At 37.1% G+C, this 24,486-nt stretch overlaps 1 protein-coding gene across 1 annotated transcript in view; it reads left to right on the forward strand.

Annotated features, from left to right (window-relative positions):
* PLD5 (phospholipase D family member 5) overlaps positions 1–24,486 on the forward strand; it is a 156,904-nt gene that overhangs the window by 47,262 nt on the left and 85,156 nt on the right. Inside the window, exon 2 of the mRNA XM_062489209.1 lies at positions 15,886–16,022. Within this exon, the coding sequence (XP_062345193.1) occupies positions 15,886–16,022 (137 nt within the window). The remainder of the gene's footprint in view (positions 1–15,885; positions 16,023–24,486) is intronic.

Raw genomic sequence — 24,486 nt, forward strand, 5'->3', positions numbered from 1 at the left:
CTATGCTTAACTAAGGTAAAGTAAGAAGATGACTGCATTTTTTTTCAAACTGTTGCTTGCTTTTCTTTTTTGTTTTCATTTTATTTTTTTTAACCTTCCAACAGTTTCTTTTCTTTCTGAAATGTGTAGATCTTCATTTCAGTCAAGAGATTACCCAGGTGCTTTCTTTCAGCTTGTGGTTCTTCAGAGACTTAACAGAGAACAGAGTACTGGAAAATTCTTGCATCAAGCCAAAAAACTTGAGATGCTTTTAGTCAAGTAATCATTTACAGTCTCTGACCCCATTCTTACATAGCAAAGAGATAAACTGCTGTTCTTGCCGTCTACGAAGCAATTTACACAGCTACAAAACATCAGAAAGGGAATATATTAATTTCTGCAGATATAGCAGATAGATGCAATGTCCTTGGAGGAATCTCTGGATAAGCATGAGTATATTTATTTAATTTATAAATTGCTAGGTAATTTCCTTTAGCTTGAATTCTTGTGGCTTTGATGGAAGATAATTATTTTTCCCTTCATGTTTAATAAAATAGTTTATATTCTTCTCAAACAAAACTACTAGGTTTTATAATAATTTTTTGCAAACTACCTTAGTTTGATATTAATATGTAGTTGAGATAACAAGCTTAGTTAGCTTCCAGTATACTCATTGCTTGTTTTTTTTTTTTAAATGTAAGAATTGAACGGAAAGCCATGAAGAGGCACGGAGATCAGAATGACGTATTTAAATGTTTCCATCTTTACTAAGTAACTTTATAGAAGTATCAGCCATGAAGGAACTAAGAAAAACAAGGGCTGCATTCTGTTTGTGGTTATATTAGCACATATTTTGAAGAAAGTCCATGAACCTTGTAAGTTACTATAGCAGTACCTAATGAGAGCAGAACACAGTTGCAAACAGATAAAGAAGTTTCTGTAGCACTTTATCGCTCAGGTTGTTTACTTACTCAGCAAAGAGCCCAACAGCTGGGTGCAAAGTTAATGTTTAGGAAGAAATCGAGCCTTACAAAGGAGTTGTTTTGCCATTTGGCAAAAAAATCTAGAACTTCTGTGTGTTGTGGAAAGGTCCCTAAGGAATATAGAGAAGAGAGGGACAAAGAAAACTATAAATGTGTTTAAAAGTCTTAGCAGCAAAGGAAAATGAAGTTGCAATCTGTTCTTGGTAATATGTCATAGGGAAAATGCAATAGGGTCATATGTAAATATTCCATGAAATGCCAGATGCTTTGAAGCATCAATTAAATTTGATCAAGTCTTTTGTATTCAAAGTATAAATCAAGCTGATGCCTTTACACCATATCTAATAGTGTTTCTTTATATATTTAGTGTAATCTCAAAATGGGATCAAGAGTTTTGTCTAGCAGAGAACCATGGTAAACAGAAGTGCTTGGTCTATGAGTCTGCTACCTGCCTGTATGATATGAACATGGTAGATCATAGCTACAGTTGTATGTCCTTGGCAAAATCTGAATTTGAGCTCAGTGACATGGATGAGTTTTAGCTTGGGCATGTATCTCTTATCTGTATCATGTTATACATTCAGGGCAATAGTGTAAACTGGAGTTTTCATAGACAGATGGAATAGACGGGAGAAAAGGCTAAAGAATTTAAACAATTAATTGCATATTACCCCTGAAAATGTTGTTTTGAATGAGTGGCTTTTATGTGATTGTAGTCTGCATTTTAATGCCCCTGAAAAAGAAAGGCTACAGTTTTATTATTTGAAGGAGATTTATCACATTTTTATTCTAAGTTTATTTTTGGCTTTTGCAATATAAATCCAACTGTATTCTTTCTGAAGGTTGAGCTAAGCCTCGTTCCTTTTAAAGGCAATGGCAAAATTGTTATTATACACAGAGGCTTTTTCAAAGCCAATAGGAAATTCAATACAAAAGAAAGGTGGCTAGCCAAGAAATGCAGGAGCAGATGGGAAGTTTGCCATCAGTATAAAAATGGGGAACATGAGAAATGTCGTAGATCATGGCTCATACTGTGACTTAAATCTCCCTTGGGGGTATGCTAGCAGGCATGCTGGCTATTTAGTAGGTAAAGACAGCCTTTCAGAGCAACCCTCTCCCCAGTGACTCCTTCCTGAATGTAACAAGTGTGCTGAGCGTACTGCAAAGCAAGTGTCATTTTTAGTGACTGAATATTTTAGTGCGTTTGTGGACATTTCTGCCTGTAATGCATGCACATGCACGTCTTTAACTCAAAGCTGCTACAAATTTTTGTCCTTTGCTGTATATTTAGAATACATATTCCAAGCATCTCCTGCTGTGTGCTTGGAGAGGTAGGTTGTAGTGAGGTCTGTGCATTTTCCCCCTTTCTCTCCACCACAAGAAAAGGGAATTTTGACCCTAGATCATTAAGCTCTTTCTGTGAAATTTGTTAGGATGTAGTCTGGACAGCACTGATGACTTAAAAAAAATTATGATAAGTGATCTGTAGCTGCCTGCCTGAACTGTATTAAATATTACTGCTTATTTCACTTTCATTGCAATTGCACTTTTTGGATAAAAAATAGTTGTGGGTTTCCATTGTAGCTCTTGGTGTCTGGCAAGGTTTCACTGACCAAAAAAGTTTGGAAACTCTTAGACTCTTTTGATATACAGTGGTATTTGCCTAGAAATTACCTCCATAGGACATATATGTGCACATGTACATCTCTTATATATGCCAGCAAAGATATCTATTGATTTGCATGGCTACCACTAGTACCTTCAGTGCATGTTGGTCAACAAAATGGAACTTTTTTGAGTTTATGGGGCAAGCTTTCTGTGTAACTGGGTTTTTTTTGAAATCTCTTCATAGATAAATATAGGAATAAAGTCCTGTAATTAAAAAATAATCTCCACATAGACGTGAACATGGAGTATCAATCAGCTGATAATATGAGCACATTTTTGGCCTTTCATATAACTTCTGCAGTAAGTCTGTTTTGTCTTGTTCAAATGTTGTATATTGTCTCAGAAAAAAAAAGTAGGAATAGTTTATTTTGAATGTGCTGTGCAAAAAGTGCATACCTAGTGTGTCTATACCACTGGAGATTTTATGAATTGTTTTATAAAGAAAATAAGAAAAGCAAGCCTGTTGCAATTAGGTATGTTTCCTATTCGTAGGGAATCTGCATGTGATGAATTGTGGGAATCACTGTTGGCTCAACAAGTGTGTACAGGGACACATGGTGACACAGAGTAATCTGCAAATGTTATCAATTTATAGTATCTGAGTTTGCTGTTTTTGAGAGGTAGAGTATGTATGTACATTGCATAAAATTATGCTTGTTAACATATTACACATTCAGAAAACAGATATGGACCAAATTTTACTTGAATTTCATAGCTTATTCTACCAGAATACACAGTAAACACTGTATTGGCATTTACTCATACGGAATAAATTTAAACCTTAAGCAACACATGCAAAAATTATTAGGGCTAAGCTTGGTTTTTTAAGTGCAATGTGGATGTGTTATACAGCTACTGCTTTCAGGAGATAACTTAAAATGCAAATTAATATGACAGTGTAAGATCTGCATATGTCAAATTATTTCCAAAATGCTAGAAATTCATAAGCATTTTGCTGTTTTATGAGAAATAAGGAAAGTTCCATATTTTGAGACCTCTTGGAACATTATTTTATGAACATTTCTGACAGTGTGACAAAATAAATGCAGATGTCTGTGTAAATTTTATAGAACGTAACAAAAATGGTTTCTTTTTTGAGTGAGAGGTTCTAATAAATTATTGCTACTACTTCTAGACTGGGAATGAGACTATCACTCTGAGACTGAAATTTCACAGATAAATCTCTTTACCTTTCTCTGGGGGCTTTGCTGTGTTATGGCCTGACACTGAAAACTTAAGCTGCCCTTTATTTTTCAGTTTAGAAAGGGCTTGTATGGTATTGTAAGACAAACCTGTGCCCATAGCAGTTTTCATCAGTTGAAAAGGCTGTAAGAGGCTTTTGTTCCAAATAATTTAGTTTCTTTTCCTCCTAAGAAAGTATTCCCAAATAAGTTCGCTGTCAAAAAAGGAGTGGAAAAAAACCCAGCACCAGAAAAATATTGGACTTCAGAGTAGAATGAAAGGTGATAATGGAGAGTGGCACTCTTTGGCATGCAGTCACTCTTTCCTGGTACTCTGTCTGGGCCATCATCATCTGCTGGAGAGGTGCAATACACCTCCTCTGCTTTCAGGAACATTGAAACTTCACTGAGGGATTTGTACCACCACCATGTCAAATTGCAGTATGGCTGTTTTGTATTCAAGGTTCATCTTCATTTCTCTCACTATTTTTACTTTGTTGGGGTTCTCTGCTACAGAACTGAGAATAGAACGACAGAATTTCACTGTACCTTCGTTCCATGTTTTATTTTACAGAATGATTAAAATTCCAAGTTGGCAGTAATTTAAAAATCTGTAGTGATTGCCTGCTTTAAAGCAATAATAAAACTAGACACACATTCAGCTAGGCCAGAACATTTTACAGTTTTCATGGAAACAGCCATGTCTCTGGATAGATATTTCAATTTATTTATTCTTAACCAGTCATATATGTTGGATATCATATTTAATCTCTAAGATCGTTTTCCTATTGAACTGAGGCTTTTGGGGTCATGGATGCACATATAAACGTGTATATTCATGTGCATTCAAAGTTTTCCTTCTGAATAACTCATAAATTCATAGGTTGACTTAAACATTATATAATACAGAGGAGGACATCTTCCAGACATTTTCAAGTCAGATGTCATGATGGTTAAAGGTGGGTTGAAGGAAAATTATTCTCTGCCACCTAGTAATGCAAAATGTTTTACATAACTGTTTAATCTGCCTTTTCAATTACTTGGATGCAAAAGACATTCAAGGCCAAATAGAAAATACAGGAAGCCAAGTTAACATATTTTATGTCTGCCCAGTCAGTTATGATGTTTATAGATTGCCCTTATATATCTCATTGTGGAGGTTTTGGTTTTTTTTATAGGATTTTTATTTTCTCTGTGTGTTTATAGGATTTTATTTATCCTATAAACAGACTATGAAAATAAAAATAAATATTTTGACTAGATAATAGAACAATAGGCAGTGAGCCCAATTCAGGAGAATGCTACAGTAATATATTAGACCAAGAAAAGAGTAGACAAAGCCTTTCCCACAAAGGTAGCAGAAGAGAAAAACAAGGCTGTGAAATAAAATCTGACAAAATGCCGTAAATCAGGACACCTTGATGTCTCAACATACCAAAAGGAGTCTGGCCTTATTAATATGGAGATAAGGCAGCACAGGAAGGGCAAACAGCGGGGAGCATTGCTGCTGGTAGAAGAGGTATCTGGTAATTCTAGTGAGAGGTGAAAAGTTAATCAGAGTATAGTAGTTTTCACTCGGCTGCTGCAGGAACCTGGTTGCAGCTTTCTCTAGAAAAATAATCTCTTTGACCTTTCAAGACAAGATCCTGCTGATGCTGATTTTTTTGTTCTCCCCTGAAGATATCCGTTATCTTTTGCTGGTTCTGAAACCAGGTGTCTGTGTTGTGCAGCTTTTGTCTGTGTTGTATGTAGGCAGAAATGTGTAAGATAGCAGAATAGAGTGGGGGCTTGTTAGCTGGAGTGAGACAATGACAGCAATGAATTATTTTTCACTGTTTGGTGAAGCAGGGAAAGGGGAAATGAATATAGTTGAAATGGTGGAAAAAGAAAACATCCAGAAACAATTTACTTTGCTCAGTTAACTTGATTCTTTTACCTTTATCTCCTCCACCCACAATGGTGTGTATCAACTCCATTAGGAGTAGAAAAAAAATACTTCCACAAGGAACTCTGAGAGCACTGGAACAGATCTCACACAGAAAGAGACTACGGTAGAGGGAAGTAGAAGATGGAGGTCTTAAATGTTTGCTGCTGTTTGTTTCTTGTCTTTATTTGTCTTGGTGCTCTTTTCTGTTTGTGTGCTTATAAATTTATTGTATTTGTAAATATTCAAATATTTGTTAATTTCTTGCCATGCAGGGAAGCTGAAGTCAATATGGCAGTCCCATCTTTACTCGTAATATTGCATATTAGTCAGCCAGTAAAGAAATCTTCAGTCATGGGGAGTTGCTTAAAATATAGTATGAACACTGTCATTTAATTCAAGTACAGAATTCTGTAGGATAATAGTCATGGTACCTAAATTACCTCTTGAGTCTTTCACAGAAGAGAAAGCATAGATCAGATACACCTAATCACTGTAATTAACTAGTTTACCTTTATATCTCTGATTAGCTGCATATCATAGGCCTCTGTTTTCCTTTCTCTCTCTTTACAGTAGAATATAATTCCTATTGTGAATGTCACATTGGTTGTGCTCTCTGTGACAATGGAATTAACTTCTTGGCCAGATGGCAAATCTATTAGTTCAACATGTACTTGCAGTGTAGTTAAAAATTCAAAATGAGCTAAAATTAAATGCTTCTATATGAGATAATGTCTTTTCCTGAACTTATGTTAATTTATAACAGGGTTAATAAAACTTTAAGTGTGTCTTGTAAGAATGGGCGAAAGCAAACTTTTAAAAAAATAATTAGAAATATTCTCAAATTGCTGTTTACACTTCATGAAAGAGAAATTGGCAATTTGTGATTTATATAACAAAATTTGTTAGTTCGTCCAGGTTCAGTTGCATTATCTGCCTTTGATTGTAGAATTACTGCTTTATAAGGACTTAATGTGATAAAGCTGTAACTGATGGTAGATACATTCTTAGCCTGTTCCAATCACAGGATTAGGTCTAAACTCTCATTGAAAAGTTTTAATGTAATGTATTTTGCCTTGTTAATTTGGATAAAAAGACACATGCTCCAGGTAGAGTGACAAATTTGTAATTCTACAGAAATACACTTGAGCTCAAATTTGTGTCTAACATCCTCCCTGATTGAGTCTATGTGCCAGCAGCCACAAATTTTTATTTTTAGTCTTTTTCTTTGGTCTTGTCTCATTTTGAAAGTATCAAAGCAAAACAAAAGCTGTGTGCACAAAGCTTGAGCAGACTGTGCATATGATCATTTAATGTGCCAAAAATTACGTATGCAAACACTGTCAATAAAATTTCTTCATTACTTTAAAATTTCTGTTAGTTTCTCTTAAAGGTTTATTAGCAGCACTATTATATAAACACTTTCTTGAAAAAAGTGACTTGTTGAAGCTGGTTTGTCAGCAAGTCTTACATTACTTACTGAGTACATTACTAGAATTTTTTTATACAGTTATTAACTGTACAAAAGTAAATTATAGTTAATTTTAAACATAACATTGTTACATTTGCAAATAACATTTGTAAATTAGAGTATTGTAACGTAATGTGATTGTAATGTAAATTAGTGTGTTCGTCTGTGTAGAGTCTGCTCTGCCTTCTTGCTGCTACTTCACACTACCTACGGCTAATTTGTCCTTGTGGTTTAGAGACAGATTTATGTTGGATGTTAATGGTCAAATGTCCATTTGTGTGTATAAATATACATATTGAAGAATATATATATATATACACAGACACACGCAGAAATTAGTAACTGATCTGGAACAAGAATCTGCATTACAAACACTCGCTGATTTCAGGAAACGCGGAACCCACGTGGGTAAGACACAGACAGATGCAATATGGCAAGTTACTGCAACTCCGTGTTTTGTGTCCATAGAAGATTCTGATTTTTAGAGATTCTGATATTTCAGCCTAGCTTTTCATTAGGATTTAAGACTGTCAACATCAAAATTAAACTAGGTGTTGAGAGAAGTAGGCCTACAATTTAGAGTAGGGCTTTCCAGCTGCTTTGTTTGCATGCTGTAGACACCAGAAAGATACATAAAGGGTCTAAAATTTGAAAGAGCATTTTCTGCTAGAAATTGGACTTCTAGATTCTAGAGCAGTCTTTTTATCATCTGCTATATACCCCCTAGCCATCTGTCCTCTGATTACTGTGATTGATTTCAAACGGACTGTTCTACAATATATTAATTGTTCACATCTTCATGTAATTACTAATTTCATTCTTTCTCAAAATACTGCCTTATGGGATCCAGCTTTTGATGGGAAACAATAGCCCAAATGTTTGTTTGCTCAGTTATTAGTTGCTGGGTTTCACCTGATTTGTGAAATAAAGTTGTACCTAGGAGGTCTCTTATCTCTACATAAAAGATGTAACATATAAAATTAAGTACTGTATGTGTAACAATTTTTGGATTTTTTTTTTGTTTGGTTTTGTCCTGGTGAAATAATGGCTGTAATTCTAGCTGTGGTAGGAATCCTTACTTAGAGGGTCCGGGTTTAAAGATGCACAATGGGATATTGGCATATAGAAATCTTATTCACACTGTTTTTTCATACTAATGAAGTATTGATAGTCTTCTGAATTGGTGTTCAGGCCAGGTTCAGATTGTTCAATATCTTTTTTCTTTCTTTTTCTCTTTGCAGGAGATGCTAGATTTGAGTAGAGTGTTATTTTTAGGGTAGACAGTGGCCTTTATTTTTTGATGTTGCCAAATTATAATACTGCCTTACATTATGCTGAAGACTGAGTCAATATATCATGATGAGAAGTCAGAGCCCAATTTCAGGAAAATGGCACATGAGCACTTAACCATATTCAGGCTTTTCACCCCTTCTCTTATGCCAATTTTGGTCAACAAATAGCATCAGAGTTTAGTTGGTTATGTGCTGGAAACCTTTTTTTCTTACAGACCTCATGTTCTGAATGTTAATGTCTTTCTGCACTATAGAACCCTGTGTGGAGGAGGTCCAGATAAGTAACCTCTAAAGCCTTGGATTTCTTCCAAAGTAGTTCACTGGTTTTCTATTTATAGCCGTGTGCCTGTCCATGTGTTATGTGCCTGACCTGTTGGATCAAAGGTTTGTTCAGAAAGCAGTGAATCCAAGGCAGCTGCTTCAGTGCCCAGGGCCCACAGCCCCCCAAGGCAGGGATTCCTCCCACCCCTGTTCCATGAGGCTGCTTGCTGCTGAGCCCTGGGTGTGGTGGAAGGCAAACCTTTGGAATGTCTTTCCCTTGGTAGAGGCACGTATTTTTGTCTTTCTGAGCCAAGTCTAGCTGCATATGGATCTTCTAAAATTTCTGAGATAATTATATTATATTAATCTTTCTATGTAACTCAAATACAGACTCAAAAGAAACTGGGCTGACAGGGACAGTGCTGGAGAGTGTGTCTTGTGTGCTTGGAAAACACATTAAAGGATGTGTTGTTTGGAGGATTATTTGGTGTTCTCTTGTTTCAGTGGGTAACTATATGACCAAATATTTACTAAATATTATTTGATTTTGCTTTAAACTATCTGCATTCAGTCTTGAAAGGTAAACAAAATATGCCAACTTGAAGTAGAGACTAAGGGTTATTTTTGCATTTCATGCAGTTCAAGCATTATAGCAGAATGTAGAAATCTAAGTCAACACAATATGACATGATGTGACATGATCCTGTTGTTCTCTGTAACTCTTGATACCTTCTGCAGAAAAATGGAACTATTTTAGAATGTAGAAAATACATTCTACAGCTCAGACTCACAGCGTGTCCAGTCCTGTACTGTGTGCCTACCAATGGGCAATGGCATGTTTCCCATCATCTCTAGTAGAGGGCACATCCCAGCCTTTTTTCTCTAGCATCTGATGAGGATGTATTTTTGAAAGCTTTGTCTAATCTCTTTGTAAGTCTCCTGCTGCTGTTTGTTTTTGTGGACTCCCATGGCAACAAACTCCAGATGCTTAATATCGTCTTCATAAAATAGTTCTTTATCTTTTTGAAACGTAACTCTTGAAGTTTCAGTAAATATCCACTATTTCTGGAATTGTAGTACTTGGTGTACAATTCTGCCTTCACTATACCTATGTTCATGTGTAGATATTGTACCCCTTGGTTATATTTTTTCTTCTCTCCAGGCTATGGACTCTTACCCTTTTTTGATCTGTCTTCCTAAAACATCTGTTCCAGCCTGTTAATAATTTTGGTTATTATTTTTCCTAGTGGTTTCTCAGTTCCTGTATATGTGCAACTGGTCCTACCTGCTTGTAGCTCTTTTCTCTTCCTTTATTGAAATGTAACCTTTTTTTGTTGACATATTCCCTAAAGAATCAAGAACATTTTAAAATTTTAATCTAGTCTTCAATTTGTACTGCTTTGGTTTTGATTGAAAGCTTAATAAGTACTTTTCATTTCTGCTCCATAATTTAGATTGTTAATGGAGACAGGAACAAAAACAGATACAAAGCAGAATTCTCTGAATCCATTCTAAATGCAGTATCCATTCTAAAATGTCCTCCCATTTTTGAATCAGCTTGATTTTTCAACCAGCTTTACACATCTCCTGTGATAATCTTGACATAGGTGTTGTGGTTTGTAAGAAATTTTTTATTAAAGGCGAGAGTATACATTATTTTCAGCTTCTTCAGCAGGACAATAGGATTTGTGGCTACAAAAGATAGAAATCAGAATACATCAATGTGACTTTCTCATGACAAAGCTTCTTACCTTCTAGATATCTACATATTTTCTAGAAACTGAAGCTAAAATAACTATCTTATTGATTCCCAACTTCTACTGTGTGATCACCTTTTTTTATTGAATATGGGTAACACTTTTGCTTTTTCCAGGCTTCTGATACTTCACTCAGGCCTGTGAGTTCTCAGAGGTGAGTCCTAAAAGTTCTCTATTAGTTTCAGCCACTTCCTTAAATATTCAAGGCTGAAGCTAGCTAGGTCCAGCCAATTTTAAAGTTATTTAATTTATCTTAGCAATCGTTCCTTCCTGTTATTTTTTAGAAGTATTTTAAGTGTTGATTTGCATTAATCATACTAGCTGGGAGATTCAAGGCTGCAATGAAGATTGTATAAGTGTATGCAGAGTCCAGATTAAGGGGAAATAGTACTTATAGTAATGTTTTTCTCTAATAAACACACATGACCGAGAGTAATCCAGGAATGATTGGTAATTTTGGAAGTCCAGTTCCTTGCTATCTTTGGCAGATGTATTGTAGAGCTGACTCATAAACACTTTAAGGGCTGTTGTACAGTTAAGGGTGTTGCATACAAGTGCTTTTGTTGTCACATTCGTGTTCAGGGTGTTGCAGGAAAGAGCAGAGCAATGAAATGACTGAACGAAGATGTGATGGCCTGCCTTGTAGACAGCCTCAGCAGTTCTGACAAGCAGATACAAATTCTGTATTAGTGTGGTGTATAAGTATTGTCTTCTTCAGTCTTTAAGTAGGTATAAAAAAATGAAGCACAAGTTCAAAGCCATGTCATGTTTCCTTGCTATATAGCCAGTTTTATCAGTAGATGCAGCATTGCTATTTCACGGTTCCTGGTTTGGGAGAAGATATTCTTGTACTGCATTGGAGGAAGAATAAATTCCTGATTAAAATCTCAGTCTCACAGAAATGCCTGTTGTTTGTGAAGAAACTGAAAGCTTCAGGAGTGCTTCAGGAGCCAGTGAAGTGTTCTTAACAGCTTTTGAGCAATGTGAGTGCAGTCAAGGCGAAGGCCTTTTTTTTGCTCCCATTCTCAATTCTGCATGGGTATCACAGGCCTTGATAAGCTTAATTGACATAGGCTATCCTTTTTCTTAACAATAAACAACAGGTCCTTCCCAGATTAAGTTTTCAGATTAAAGTCTGAATGGTACAATACTGAATACCCATTGTGCAGCTTTTGGCTTTTCTTCTCACTCTTCTCTCCCCAGAGGTATAATAGCATGAAAAAAATCCCCAAACTTTGTTTGAGTTATGCAGTGTTTTGGTGGATTTATTTTAACTTAAGTAGTGTTTAAACTAGTTGAGCCAGGTGGAAGAAACACATTTTACTCACAGTATTTTTGATAGTCCTTTTTCATGCAGGAGTTTCTTTTCCAATTTTCCTTAAGCCCTGAACAAATCTTTCTCTCATGCTATAGAATTTCTGGGCTTGCACATCAATACAGTCAAACTTGTAGGTGGTCTGGCCCCAGGCCTCTTAGCATCCATAGCAGCCTTTAAATATGAAAAAGAGAGAATTAAATGTTCTGTTCACTGTTTTCCATGAGTACAGGAAGAAGAAAAAGAATTGTTGCAGCATAAGAGACTTGAGTTAGGAATGAGTCAGGTGCTTAAATATGCGATGGGATTGCCTGAAAACAGGCATCAGGATCTCTTTCAACTCTAGATTTTTAAGGACAGGTTAAACAAATACATATTAGGATTAATATTTCTACAAATTAACTACGTCTATGGACAGATGGACTGTATAAGTTTTAGAGATCCCCCATGACCCAGTATGCTGTAATTAAGGGTGGAAGACTGAAAGCTTGAATGCTGAGGCATTTACTGGGGGAAACAGAAGGATGGCTCTGATAAGCTTGGAAGGATCCCAGATGCCAAGGGGATGTGCAAGAAGACAGCATCAAACAAACAGTCCCCACCATGCAGGGGTCTGAAGAGCAGCCTAGCAGGTCCCTTCTAGTCTGTCAGTGGTGTGAGCTCTTTGATTTTGGCTTCTTTCATGAAGCCTGCTATTACTTGCACATAGACCCACACAGAGGCATGCATGGATGGTGTAATAGGAATATGGTCTCTCCTAGTCTGTTTCAATTAGGAAAAGGTTATTTGAAAATTCTCAGCATTATGGCAAAGTGTGTGAAAATAAAGACATCACTGTTGTGAAAAGACAGGCTCAGAAGACTTGTTTGATGCAAGTAGATGTTTTTTATTCTTTCTTTTCTAGTATAAATATGAATTTTAAAGTAAACAATTTCCAAACATTAATTTTTAATGTAATATATGGATTTAAAAGCAATGAAAAACCTACAACTCAGCAGGAGTAAGTTCAACATGAACTGTGAAACTTCTTAAAATCCTCCTTAATCTCTTAAATTTTTTTTTACTGATTTTTACTTGACCCTTCAGACCTGTGGTTGAACATGTAGAGTTAGGAGAATCACAAACTTGAAATTTTTGCTTTATTTTATTTGATATGTTGTGCTATTCTTAGTTTAAAGAAAAACTACTGCAGTCACGGGAGGGTTGGAATGTTGATTTTAAAGGTTTCCTATGTTAATTGTAACCATACTGTTAAGCTGGTACTTTAGAAAAAGTGAGATAATTAATCATTATAGTTATCTAAGACAACTGCATATTATAAAGGGTCTGGGAAATAAGAGCAGTAAAATAGGTTTGTGTGGTTCTGTCTTTATTTTAGTGTTTGTGGAATAGCAGTGGTCTTATTAATGGTACTAAGTTTGTGCTGCTTACAGTGAGCAGTATTCACAAACTGCAGAACTTGCCAAGCTGTATATGCATGAAAGAACAGGGATTTAAACTTCATACAATTTTCAGCTACAAACGGAAGTCAAGAAATATGTTTGAATGTGTTGAATGTGTTCCCCAAAATTATGTGGAATGGGAATTAATGCTAGATTAGGAAGATCCATTCAGAATTATTTTGACTTCCCCTTTCCATATTGCTTTAACATGAGCTCCTAGAAATTGCTATCCTGAGATTTCCTGATATTTAACTTTAAGCATCTGTTGCAGCTGCCTTTTCTCCCCCACACCCCCTCCTCCTTTTGGTACCCTATTATTGTTGGTACACTGTAGCTTCTGTATGGATTTGGCTTTCAAGCTTTAAGCAGGTTGAGAGGTTTCTAGAGGTGTATCATGACTTACACCGCCTTTTAGTGAAACATCTGCTGCCTCTGTGTGTACTGGCCCAGCCTCAAAGGCTGATGGGTCCCTGCTGGCCCAGTGATCCCACCACTCTCTGCAGTTCTGCAGCTTGCATGGCAGCCTAAAAAGAAGATGGGAGTTATTCCCTGGAGCAACAGCATGAAGCCTTTCACACCGTGTGGCAGCTAGGATGCTTGTGCTACAAATTATCCAGAGTAATTCAAAACTAGTCCCAGTATGTAGAATGGCAGCAGCCAGCCTGATTTGGGAGGAAAAAGAGCCCTGTTGTTGCCAGCCCTGCTGGGTCACATGCCTTGCTCCTAGGGACTGGAAAACGAGCCCAGAATTTTTTTGGTTTCCTGGTTATGGGAGTGGTTTTGCTATCTTGCTGCCATGGTGATGTATTCAGTGCTTAGAGGAAGCTGCATCAAAGATTTTCAGTGAATACACTTGGAGTACTGCAAAAACCTGCATGAGACAATGGTGATCTTAACAGCAATCTGAAGTGTCCTGATGAGGAAATGGCATAGAGCACTGTCCCACACCTGAATATCTACTTTTCTATGGCACTTCTTACTTTTTCTTGCCAGTATTGTGAGACAGTGAGACTGTGTTTAACAATTTTATCTTAAGTCCCACTGTGCAGCCTTAGTTCTGAACACCGAGGTGCAGTAAAATTTACAACTATTTCCAAATGTTGCCATGATTTTACCTAGAAGCAGGAAAAAAAAGTTTCCAAATTTATTTATTTCATGAGTTGGCTTTGTTACGGCTGAACAATATTCTCCTATGCTGCATTCTTGAAAGATTTTACTTAATATAATATAAATACAGATTTAAACATATATTTGAAGTGTATAAAAGTGTCTGATATGCATTATATTTAAAATATGCATGTAACCAGAACCACAAATTTGGTGTTACTGTTAAGGGCTACATTTGTCACTAAATTTCAGGTGAGTTTTTCCTGTTTGAAGAAATTGTTTCCTGTGTTTTGCATTTTCACAGAATGAAATAAAATTTTATATCTGATTTATTCTGAAATGAAACTTGAGCATGTTTCTCCTGAGAGGTGCACTAGTTTGGAAGTATTGGAATTTTTTTATTTAAAAAAAAAGACATTTTCTTTAGGTGTATGAGAAAATGTTCTTATTACTCTGAATCTTATTGCCTCTTAAAAAAATATCAGTAACAATGGAAATATGATTAAATTGGTTATCAGTTGCAAGTGTGATGCTGTTTCCTGTCCCTTACATTTTTCATACTTTCCCACTTTCCTATTCCTTTATAATGCCTTTTCCTCCATGAGACATTTTAATTACATAGCAGTAATGAAAATTTAGAAATTAACTATTGCAACAGAACTTAGACACTGATGTTTTTATATATGGATGGGGTCTTGTTTAAATTTACTTCAGTAGAAAAATATGCGGTATATTGGAACTTTTTGTTTTAGAATAGAATATACTTTGTTGATTCAGGTATGCAAATTGCATGTCTGAGACTGTCTTTAGGAGGTTTCACATTTATCTAGGGCGCTACCAGGTGCATCTGATTTATTACTGCAAGATTTCATAAGGTAGCGCTATGCCATGTTTTAACATTTAATCTGAGATGTGGAGGACATTACCTATCACACTGAGCAACAGTCTCCCATTGTTTCCTTGAATCCCATTTATCATCTGTGAATTTGTTTTCATTATATTATAGATACTGTGGGGCAAGGACTTTCCAAAGTGTCTGTGACAGTCATAGTGACAATATCAGGTACTTTTTGTAGCAATAGAAAAAAAAGACTTTGCTCTTTACTCTTCTTGCCATGACATATTTTATTTCAACCAAACACAACAAAACTTTTAAGTGCCATCCCAAGTGAGGCGCAATCAGAAAATACGTAGTTAATGTAGGAGTCATTATTTTAATGCATAATGCTTTCTTTGTGGTACAAACGAGAGAACAGTTTAAATTATGAATATTATTTGTGGCATGAATTATTAAACAATGTCTGAGAGATTTTAAATGCATCTCAAGGTGATACATGAAGGACAGTTTTGAGAGTGTTTTCATCTTGAGGTGTGTTTCATGTTGACAGCTATGGCAGTAAGGTCTTCAAAGAAATTTAGATCTAACGTAAAAGTTTGAGAATCTCAAGTCGTTGACTAGAATGTGCTCATGCCATTAAAACTTTCTTAATCTTAATCTCTTTCAGTCCCAGCAAAGATGCATTGTGATCTTTGCACTGGTATGCTGCTTTGCAATTCTGGTTGCACTGATATTTTCGGCAGTGGATATTATGGGAGAAGATGAGGATGGACTCTCAGAAAAGAACTGTCAAAATAACTGTCGGTAAGAGGTAACAAACAAAACTTCTCTTTTGGGGTGGAAAGGAGCATATCTGTGTTATATAAGGACATGAAGCAATTGCCATGGTCCTGTGGTGTTATTGGGAAGAGCAGCTAACAGAGGAAGAAACGGTTTCTCATTTTGAATTTCTGGTTTCAGAGATTAGTTTAACAAAGTAAAGCACACTTTTTGAAGTTATTTTTGATGGTGTGTTTTGAGCAAGACCCTTGTATTGGATCAATTATTTTGTAAGCCTGAGCCAAAGCCCATTAAGTTTCAGTAATTGAGTACTGAGGTGGATCACATAGTTCCCAATTCTTTCATGTCTGTTTCTCATCCAAACTGCTTCTTTCTTTCTCCAGAAAGGTCACTGATGCCTTTTGACCTAAGATTGCTGTCCCTTCTGTGCAGGGGGAGCTTTTCTTTTTCCTGTTTGATGCATTCCTGTTATAGACAAAGTGGCCGAACTGTGAAGGAAATTAGTGATATGATCAGGAAGATGAGGGCTGACAGTGTTGGACTAAGATTTTCCTCAGAAACCTACCATGACTGTGTATATCTTTTAACTTTTGGTTCTGTTAGTTTTAAGTAGTTGATTATTTTCTGGGCCTTTCATTTCCAGACTGTGAATCTCATTTTGCTGTTCCTCACTATCAGCTTCCTCCATGAATCTGTTCATTAGTGATGACCAATGCTTTTCCTGGGTCATATTGTCCCAGGTCCTCTTCTTGGTCCACCAAGCTGATTAAAAAAGAATTTGTAGGCTTCCTTCCTAGTTGTATTCTGTTTGGGTTTTTAATCAAGGTTTTAATTTTATAGAGAGCACCCTCTCTGATCCACTTGGTAGAAAAAAAAAAAAGTCATTGTTAAATAACTTCACAGAAATCCATTCTAATCTGATCATGGAATAGATGGAGTAGGAGGGGGCTCCTGGGCATCCTCCACTCCATGCCCCCCTCAGAACAGAGTCAGCTACAGCAGGTTGCTCAGGCATGTGCAAAGTCATGCTCTCTATAGCTCCAAGCCTTTCTGGATAGCCTGTTCCATTGTTTGTGCAGAACCTACCAAACGATCAATGGCTAGGTATACAGTGGGTAGGAGCTAATTGACATTTGCATTTTAGAATAATTTAATTAAAGATTAATGTTTCTTTGAGCCTTTGATCCTTATTTCTGCTATTCTTTGTTCATCTTGTATGAAAACTCTTTCGGGACAGCACCTTTTTATGCTGCACCTGTCACACTGCAGGCAGCAGTAATTCAGAATCCAGAAAATTTTGTAATTTTTTTCAGTTACAATGGGTTTTTATAATATTGTTTGCATGCTGCTTAAGAAACAAACAAACAAAAAAACAAAAAAAAACAAGCAAAAAAACCCAAAATGGAAATTAAAAAAAAAAAAAAAGAGGGTTCTTGTATCTCATTTTAAATGGAATATACTTGCAGCATCAGGTACCTTTGTCCTGAAACCAGCTGTCCTCCTGGCACTTTTTTTCCCATAATTGTTTTTAGGTTTGGTTTTGTTGACTTCATTGTACTCCTGCAGGTCTGGGCAGCCTTCTGATATCTTCTCTGAATTTCTAGAATTCAGCCAGCTTTCCTTTCCCCATCAAGGTCTTAAGCATCTTTCACTGTGAGGCTTTGCCTTCCAAAATTTTTGAAGGTACCGCATGTGTCACCTCTACACCCACTATCTCCATGTGTGAATCTTTGACAGAACTAGGTCAGATGAGGGGAAAGTCTTTCTACTCATTGGCTTCAGTGTGCTGCACACAACTTCAACACACTCTAGTGCACCATGTTTCCTCTTAGTTGTATCAACTAATGGTTCCCATTTTGTTCTGGGTAACTGTGTAGGCCTAGCTGAGGAAGAACTTCACCTTCTTCAATTTTTATTCTTCAAAGGGAAAAAAAATCAGAGTAGAAGTGATACACAGTACTAAGCAAAACAGGCATATTATTCATTTTCCATGTGAGAGATTGATTTCTTCTGTCTCTTTGTATGGGTTACAGCAATCTGCCTTTCCAAAGAATACTTGCCTTTGCTCGGTGTTTTGTTGGTTTACATGTGTCAGTCTTGTACCCTCTGGACTGTGTTAGAGGAGCCTGAGACTAAATTCAGCACCTTGACTTTAAACATAAGAGTCAATTAAACTGTTTTGTGTTTACAGGGATAAAAGTGAATCTGGACCCCAGCTCTATTTTAAGGTGCCTTTCACAGGGATTCAAGTGCGTGATCTAGCTACTAATGTTTGAACCAGAAGGCACATAAATGCTGTGCTTATAAACTGCCTAAACCATTTCTAATAACAGTATTCCAAGTGCTGGCAGCTGCTACTTGCTAACACTGAGTCCTTCTCTACATGATGAAACTGGGGTCCTTTATGTGTTAAATACATCACAGAGTTAACTCAAGTGTCAAAAATCAATTGCTGCCAATGGCATATATTTAGTAGTTGGGCTAAGCACTTCTAATAAGTAATACAAGAGTTACTGAATTCTTACATTTCTGCTGTGTGAGTACTTTCCCTGACATTCAGGAAGAGGTGCTTACATTTACAGGATGTGCTGACACAGAAGAGTAATAGATGATATATATTTTTTTAATGAAATGTTTGTCAAATATAAGTTCATATGTATGAGGTTATAATTCTTTTTTTGGCTTTAACTGATTGAATTTGTGAAGAATGTTGATGGGAAAGGGTGCTGTTGATTTGAGAAGAATTTTGCTGATGGTTTGTTAATGGCTGTTTTCTTTGGAAAATTTCATTTCCGTGTTTTTGTTTTAAAGGAAAATACAGCTGAAATGGAGCTGTGGTCAAGGAAAGTTTACTGGCTAGAAAGTTCTGGAGCTTGTGTCAAAAAATAGAATTTTTAAGAGAGAGAAAGAGAATATAAGAGGAAAACTTTTTAGAATCTAGAGCTTTTGCAAGTAGTGTTTTCCAGTAAAGCTCACATCTCTCTTTGTTGTTGTGGTTGGATTGTTCAGGAACACAAATACAGTTTTTGTGATCTGCTTGGTGTAATTCAACGTGAGGTTCCTCTTCTATAAACCATTCCTTAAACTCTTATTACATGGGCAATACTTACTGCATATGTTCCCAAAATGGCCTTACTCTTTATTGATGCATTTATTTCTCTTGGGGGCTTTGTAACAAAAACAAGTCAGGGAGTGGGAAATCAGGCTTTTTTGCATATCTTCTTTGATTGCTGGAGGGATTGATGCTACCCATCATATTAAAAGGGATGTTAACTGATTGAAATTAAAGGAATAAAAAAAGTAGCAGTGACTGTAAAAAGTTGAGGCTTTGCAGTTTGTGCTCAGTATGTGGTGGAAATAATTCTCTTGAGATGTCCACGGTCATGTTGTTAGGCAGCTCTGATGGATGAGACTGGTTAAGAGGATATGCTTAGCAGTCTGGGAATTTTGCCTGTCTTGCTGTGGGTCCATTAGACAGTGAATCTATAGAATTAGATTATTGTAATTTGAAAACAGTACATTTTAATGGCTGATCTATTATGAATAAATCTTGGCTAGCCTCTGTTGTAATGTCAGTTAAGACTTACTTGGCTTTGTTGGGATTGACTGATAAACTCTAAAAATGGTAATTTGGGAAACAGAAAAATTACAATTATTAAGAGATTGTCTCTGCTATCCAGACTATTTGAACCAAGGTTGTTTTTATTTATTAATTGTAACAAGCTGTTCAAGGCTCAACTTGAGCCTCTTCTCCTGCTTGTTGATGCTGATAGTCATGCTGGGGATCCTACAGAGTTTGCACATGCCCTTCGTTATCCTTGTCTCACTGGCTTTTCCAATATCCATTGAAGCAGTGGTAGCAGCTGGCACAGCTCCTACCTCTGGCTGTGGGTTTGGCCCTATCTCCTGAGAGGGACTACAGAACAAGATGGAAAGGGAAGCAATGGTGGCTACTTGCAATGCTTGCCAAGCTAAAACTAAAACTGTTGTCATGTTGGCTTTTTTTTTTTTGTTTTGTTTTTTTCAATATTGCCTTTCTCTGATGATAATTGGAAGGATTTTCTTGCTTTGTGTTTGTGTGTGTTTTCAAAGCAGACTCTGTCTTGCATTCTGTTCCAGTGATGCTGTTCTGATAATTTCTTTCCTCCTTGGAGTCTTACATATTGAAGGTACTTGTTATTTCATGTTAGGATTAACGTTGGAAGAATTTGCTGTTGTTTATGACAGGAGTGGCAAAACCTATTTGTTCACCTCTTGATTGTAGGTGGGCTTTGACTAATGCTGCCTTATAACAAGTAGGTGATGATACCTGAGCAGTATTTGTGATTTCTTTAGCTATTGTTTGGATAGTTTTGGATAAGGGTTGGTATCCTGGAGAGGGGCTGAATCTTCCTGTTGATGTGCAAAGCTTTAGAATTCAACAGAACCCTGCAACACTGAATTTCAGAGATTAAATCTAGTTGTATGCAATAATTACTTGTATTGAACAATTACTCTGTGTTACACGCATTGCTTTCAATTTCATTAGATGATTATTCTCTGATTGTGAAAGAGGGCCCACAATTGATTTTTTTTTTTTATTTCTTTATATATTTTTCTTTCAGCTACTCTGCTGTTTCACTAAGTAGGGTTTTGCAGCACTATTAAATAAGCATACTGCAGCACATGCTCACATTCATTTACCTTGGAAGTGCTTTGCCCCTGGCTTATTGTGGAGGAGATTTTCTCTGTGCTGCGTGGGTTTTGAACATAGCAAGGTTTATATTGACTGGTTTCTATTTAATAAAAAAAACTATGACAAGTATAATAGTTAACTGTCTAAACAGTACAGGATGCTCAAATTTTGAAAACAAGCCTGTTAAAGAGCAACTGAAGATTTCTATTTACAAAACAACTATTCCACTTGGCAGAAAAATGCTTTCTGTCAACATGATGGACTAGAGGATCAAGTCTACCCTCAATAAGTTTGCAGACAGCACCAATTTGAGCAGGAGTGTTGATCTTCTGGAGGGTAGGAAGGCGCTACAGAGGAATCTGGAGAGACTGGATCAATGGGCCAAGGCCAAAGGTGTGAAGTTCACTAAGGCAAAATTCTAGGTCCTGCCCTTGGGTCACAACAACCCCTTGCAGCACTACAGGCTGGGGCAGAGTGACTGGAAAGCTGCCCAGCAGAAATGGGCCGGGGGGTGCTGGTTTTCAGCAGCTGAACATGAGCCAGTGTCTGCCCAGGGAGCCAAGGAGGCCGATGGCATCCTGGCCTGGATCATCAATAGTGTGGCCAGCAGGACCAGAACAGGGATTGTCCCCCTGTACTCAGCACTGCTGAGGCCACCACACCTTGAATCCAGTGCTCAGCTCTGGGCTTCTCAATTCAAGGACATTGAGATGCTGGAGAGCGTCCAGGGAAGGGCAATGGAGCTGGTGAAGGGGCTGGAGCACAGATCTTGTCGGGAATGGCTGAGGGAGCTGAGGTTGCTTAGTCTGGAGAACAGGAGGCTCAAGGCTGACCTTATTGCTCTCTTCAACCACCTAAAACAGGCTGTAGCCAGGTTAGGCTCAATATCTTCTCCCACAAGGCAAGGGGCACAGGAAATCACTTCAGGTTGTGCCAGAGGAGGTTCAGGTGGGATATTAAAAACTATTTCTTCACCGGAAGTGTTATGAAACATTGAAACATATTGCTCAGGAAACTGGTAGAATCATCATGTCTGGAGGTATCTAAAAGAGATCTAGATAGGGGGCTCAGGGATGTGGTTTAGTGATGAACAGAGTGGTGCTGGGTTAATGATTGGACTTGGTGATTTTAAGATCTATTTCGGCCTTAACAATTCTAGAGTGACTGGTTTCCTCTTGGTTTTGGGTGACATAGAGAATGAGCTATAAAACCTAATTTTTCAGACTATCTCTATTTGTAGTGATTTTGTTTTTACATCCAAAGAAGGAATATACTTTCAATGGAAGTTTCTTGACTGGACACTGCAAAGACCTGGTGTACTTCCTGCAAGGCCGTTCAATGTCTGAAGCCAGGGAGGGAAATCACTAATTCAGCTTGCACCAGTAGAAATTCTACCTATCCTACCTTTTTCTCTTTTCTTTTCTTTTCTTTTCTTTTCTTTTCTTTTCTTTTCTTTTCTTTTCTTTTCTTTTCTTTTCTTTTCTTTTCTTTTCTTATGCATTTAGTGTATTAACAGTGAAGTATCTGTACTGATACAGTTACTCAGTACCTGTATAGAGTACATTTTTTTTCTTGTGTTTTGGCACAAAATACAAAAAGCAAAGGATAGTTTTTTCTTTTGTTTTGCATTTACTTTCAGCTATAGAAGGTATTTTCACAAATTAAAAAATCAGGAACAAAACTCATGATCTGAACTCATGATCTCATTACTCCCAGTAGATAGTTCATTGTTAATTGCATTGTATCAAATAGGTCTGGTCTTCCACTCTTTTTATGTAAACACACAAACCTATTCTTTTTCCTACTCTTTGTTCTGTTAAATCTAATTCTTTTCTGTGGAGTTTAGGACAGAGGGCTTTAGAGTCTCCTTAAGGCAGCTTTTCCTGCTATGATACGTGTTGTTTAGGATGTAAAACAGAGATTAACATATTTTGTGTTCTTGGAAGTTAGCTTTTAAAGTATGTGTTTATTTCTCCTTTTATGACTTAGAATTTATGAATTGATAACAGAGAAAATGTTCCAAGCTAATAGAAATCAAATTCCAGTTACTTTAATGTTTCTAGGTAATGCAGGTAGGATAAAGGAACAATTAATATACAGAGTATCCTGTGTCCTGTTTAGTTTGCTGGATCTTCTCTGTGATTAATTCTTTTTCTTTTATCTTTTTTCCCTTCCCTTTCTCGTGTTTCAACTTAATTTTTATCTTTTCTCTTTTCACCTTAATGTCTTCAAAAGACTGAAATTACTTCAAACGAGTAGAACTCAGAAGATTTCTGAGGTAATTTTCTATACCAGATTGCAAGGCTATACTAGAGTTATTAAATCTAAAATTACTGGTCATTCTCGTGATCTTGAAAACCGATTTATGACATTTCAGAGAGGTTTTTATTCTGCCTGGTGAGAATAGCCATCCAGCTTGAAAAAGCTCCCTGATAAATCATTCTTCCTTTTGTTTGTGGGAAAGGCATTAAAAGTAGCTAAAATTGTAGTAGAGTCTCTCTGAATCGATGCTTCGTTTCAGGGTGACTTGTTCTTTCAGCCAGAGCTGACTAGCAAGCACCTGTTCCAGCGACAGCATTTATTTTTAATTGCTTCTCCACCCTCGGAGCAGTATATAAAAAAGATACTTATTGTGCTGTCAGGTTACATTAGATATATTGGGTTCTGCACCTAATCCTAGGGTGGCACTGTCAGTGTCCTCTGGGATTCAATAGTCCTCAGGAGTGCAAGTATATCGTGCCGGATGATTTCTGTGCCCTGCAGAGTAGGTGGCTCTGGTGCTGCCTTTCCTAGCGCCAAGGCAGTGCTGCACTAAGGAAGCAGCAGGTGTGGTGCCTGCTGAAGCCCAGAGCGTTGTGCTGAGCTGGTGGGCTTGGGCTGACCCTCCTGTTCAGCCACGTGCAGCTCTCTTTGCTGTGGTGGCCCTGAGGTTGCGCACCGAGGGCAGTGGTTCTTGGCGTTGATGCCTTGCTGGGAGGTGTCAGGGAGAGCTGATGGTTGTGGTTTGTTAGGACTGGTTTTCCCAGGTGCTCTTTACATGTACAGAAAGACAGATTTTGGTGAAATGCTTGGGGGTTTTCTTTGTTGTTCTGGAGATTTGTCTTCCTGGTTTGTTTTCCTTTGAATATGTGGATGAAAGTTGGGTGAAGCCAGAGTCACCTCTCTGTGGTCTCTGATATGGTGTCCATATGTCCACGTCTCTCTAGTTAGAGCATCGTTGTGAGTAAGGTTTCAGATACAAATTACTCTTGCATGTTGGGCAAGATGTCAGTGACCTGTGTTCATGAGGAAAGTATGAGTTTGCTTCCTTTATTCAATTTATTCCCATTCAATTGTCTTGACCAAGGGTAAAAAATGCACTGGAGAAATGTTTCATTATCATTACCATTTTTTAATTTTCTGTTTTAGGGGTTTTTTTCCATAATTAATTTGCTTCCTGTCAGCCAGACTGAAAAACAAAAATAATAATGTGCGGAACCAGCTTTGACATGTGCCAGATGCTGATCTGTCATTTATCCTCTATTTAATGACTGGTCCTTTCCAAATAAGATTAATTTAAAATTATTATACAGCTCAAAGAGTGTTTTTGTGACTGACAGCATCACAATTTGGTAGGTTTAAAGCTGATTTCTTCACATACTAAGTGTTGAAATGGCTCTTCTGAGAAACGTCAGTGATTTGCATGCCTTCTGATATGAGGGGAAGGATTCATCTTGCCTCAGACTGAACTTTTGATGGATATTTAATGGCACATTGGCTTTGACTTTTTACTCTAGATCTGATTTGAACTCTTGGAATAAGTATCTTACACTC

This window comes from Cinclus cinclus, chromosome 3 (assembly GCF_963662255.1).
Source record: "Cinclus cinclus chromosome 3, bCinCin1.1, whole genome shotgun sequence".
NCBI classification, from domain to species: Eukaryota; Metazoa; Chordata; class Aves; order Passeriformes; family Cinclidae; genus Cinclus; species Cinclus cinclus.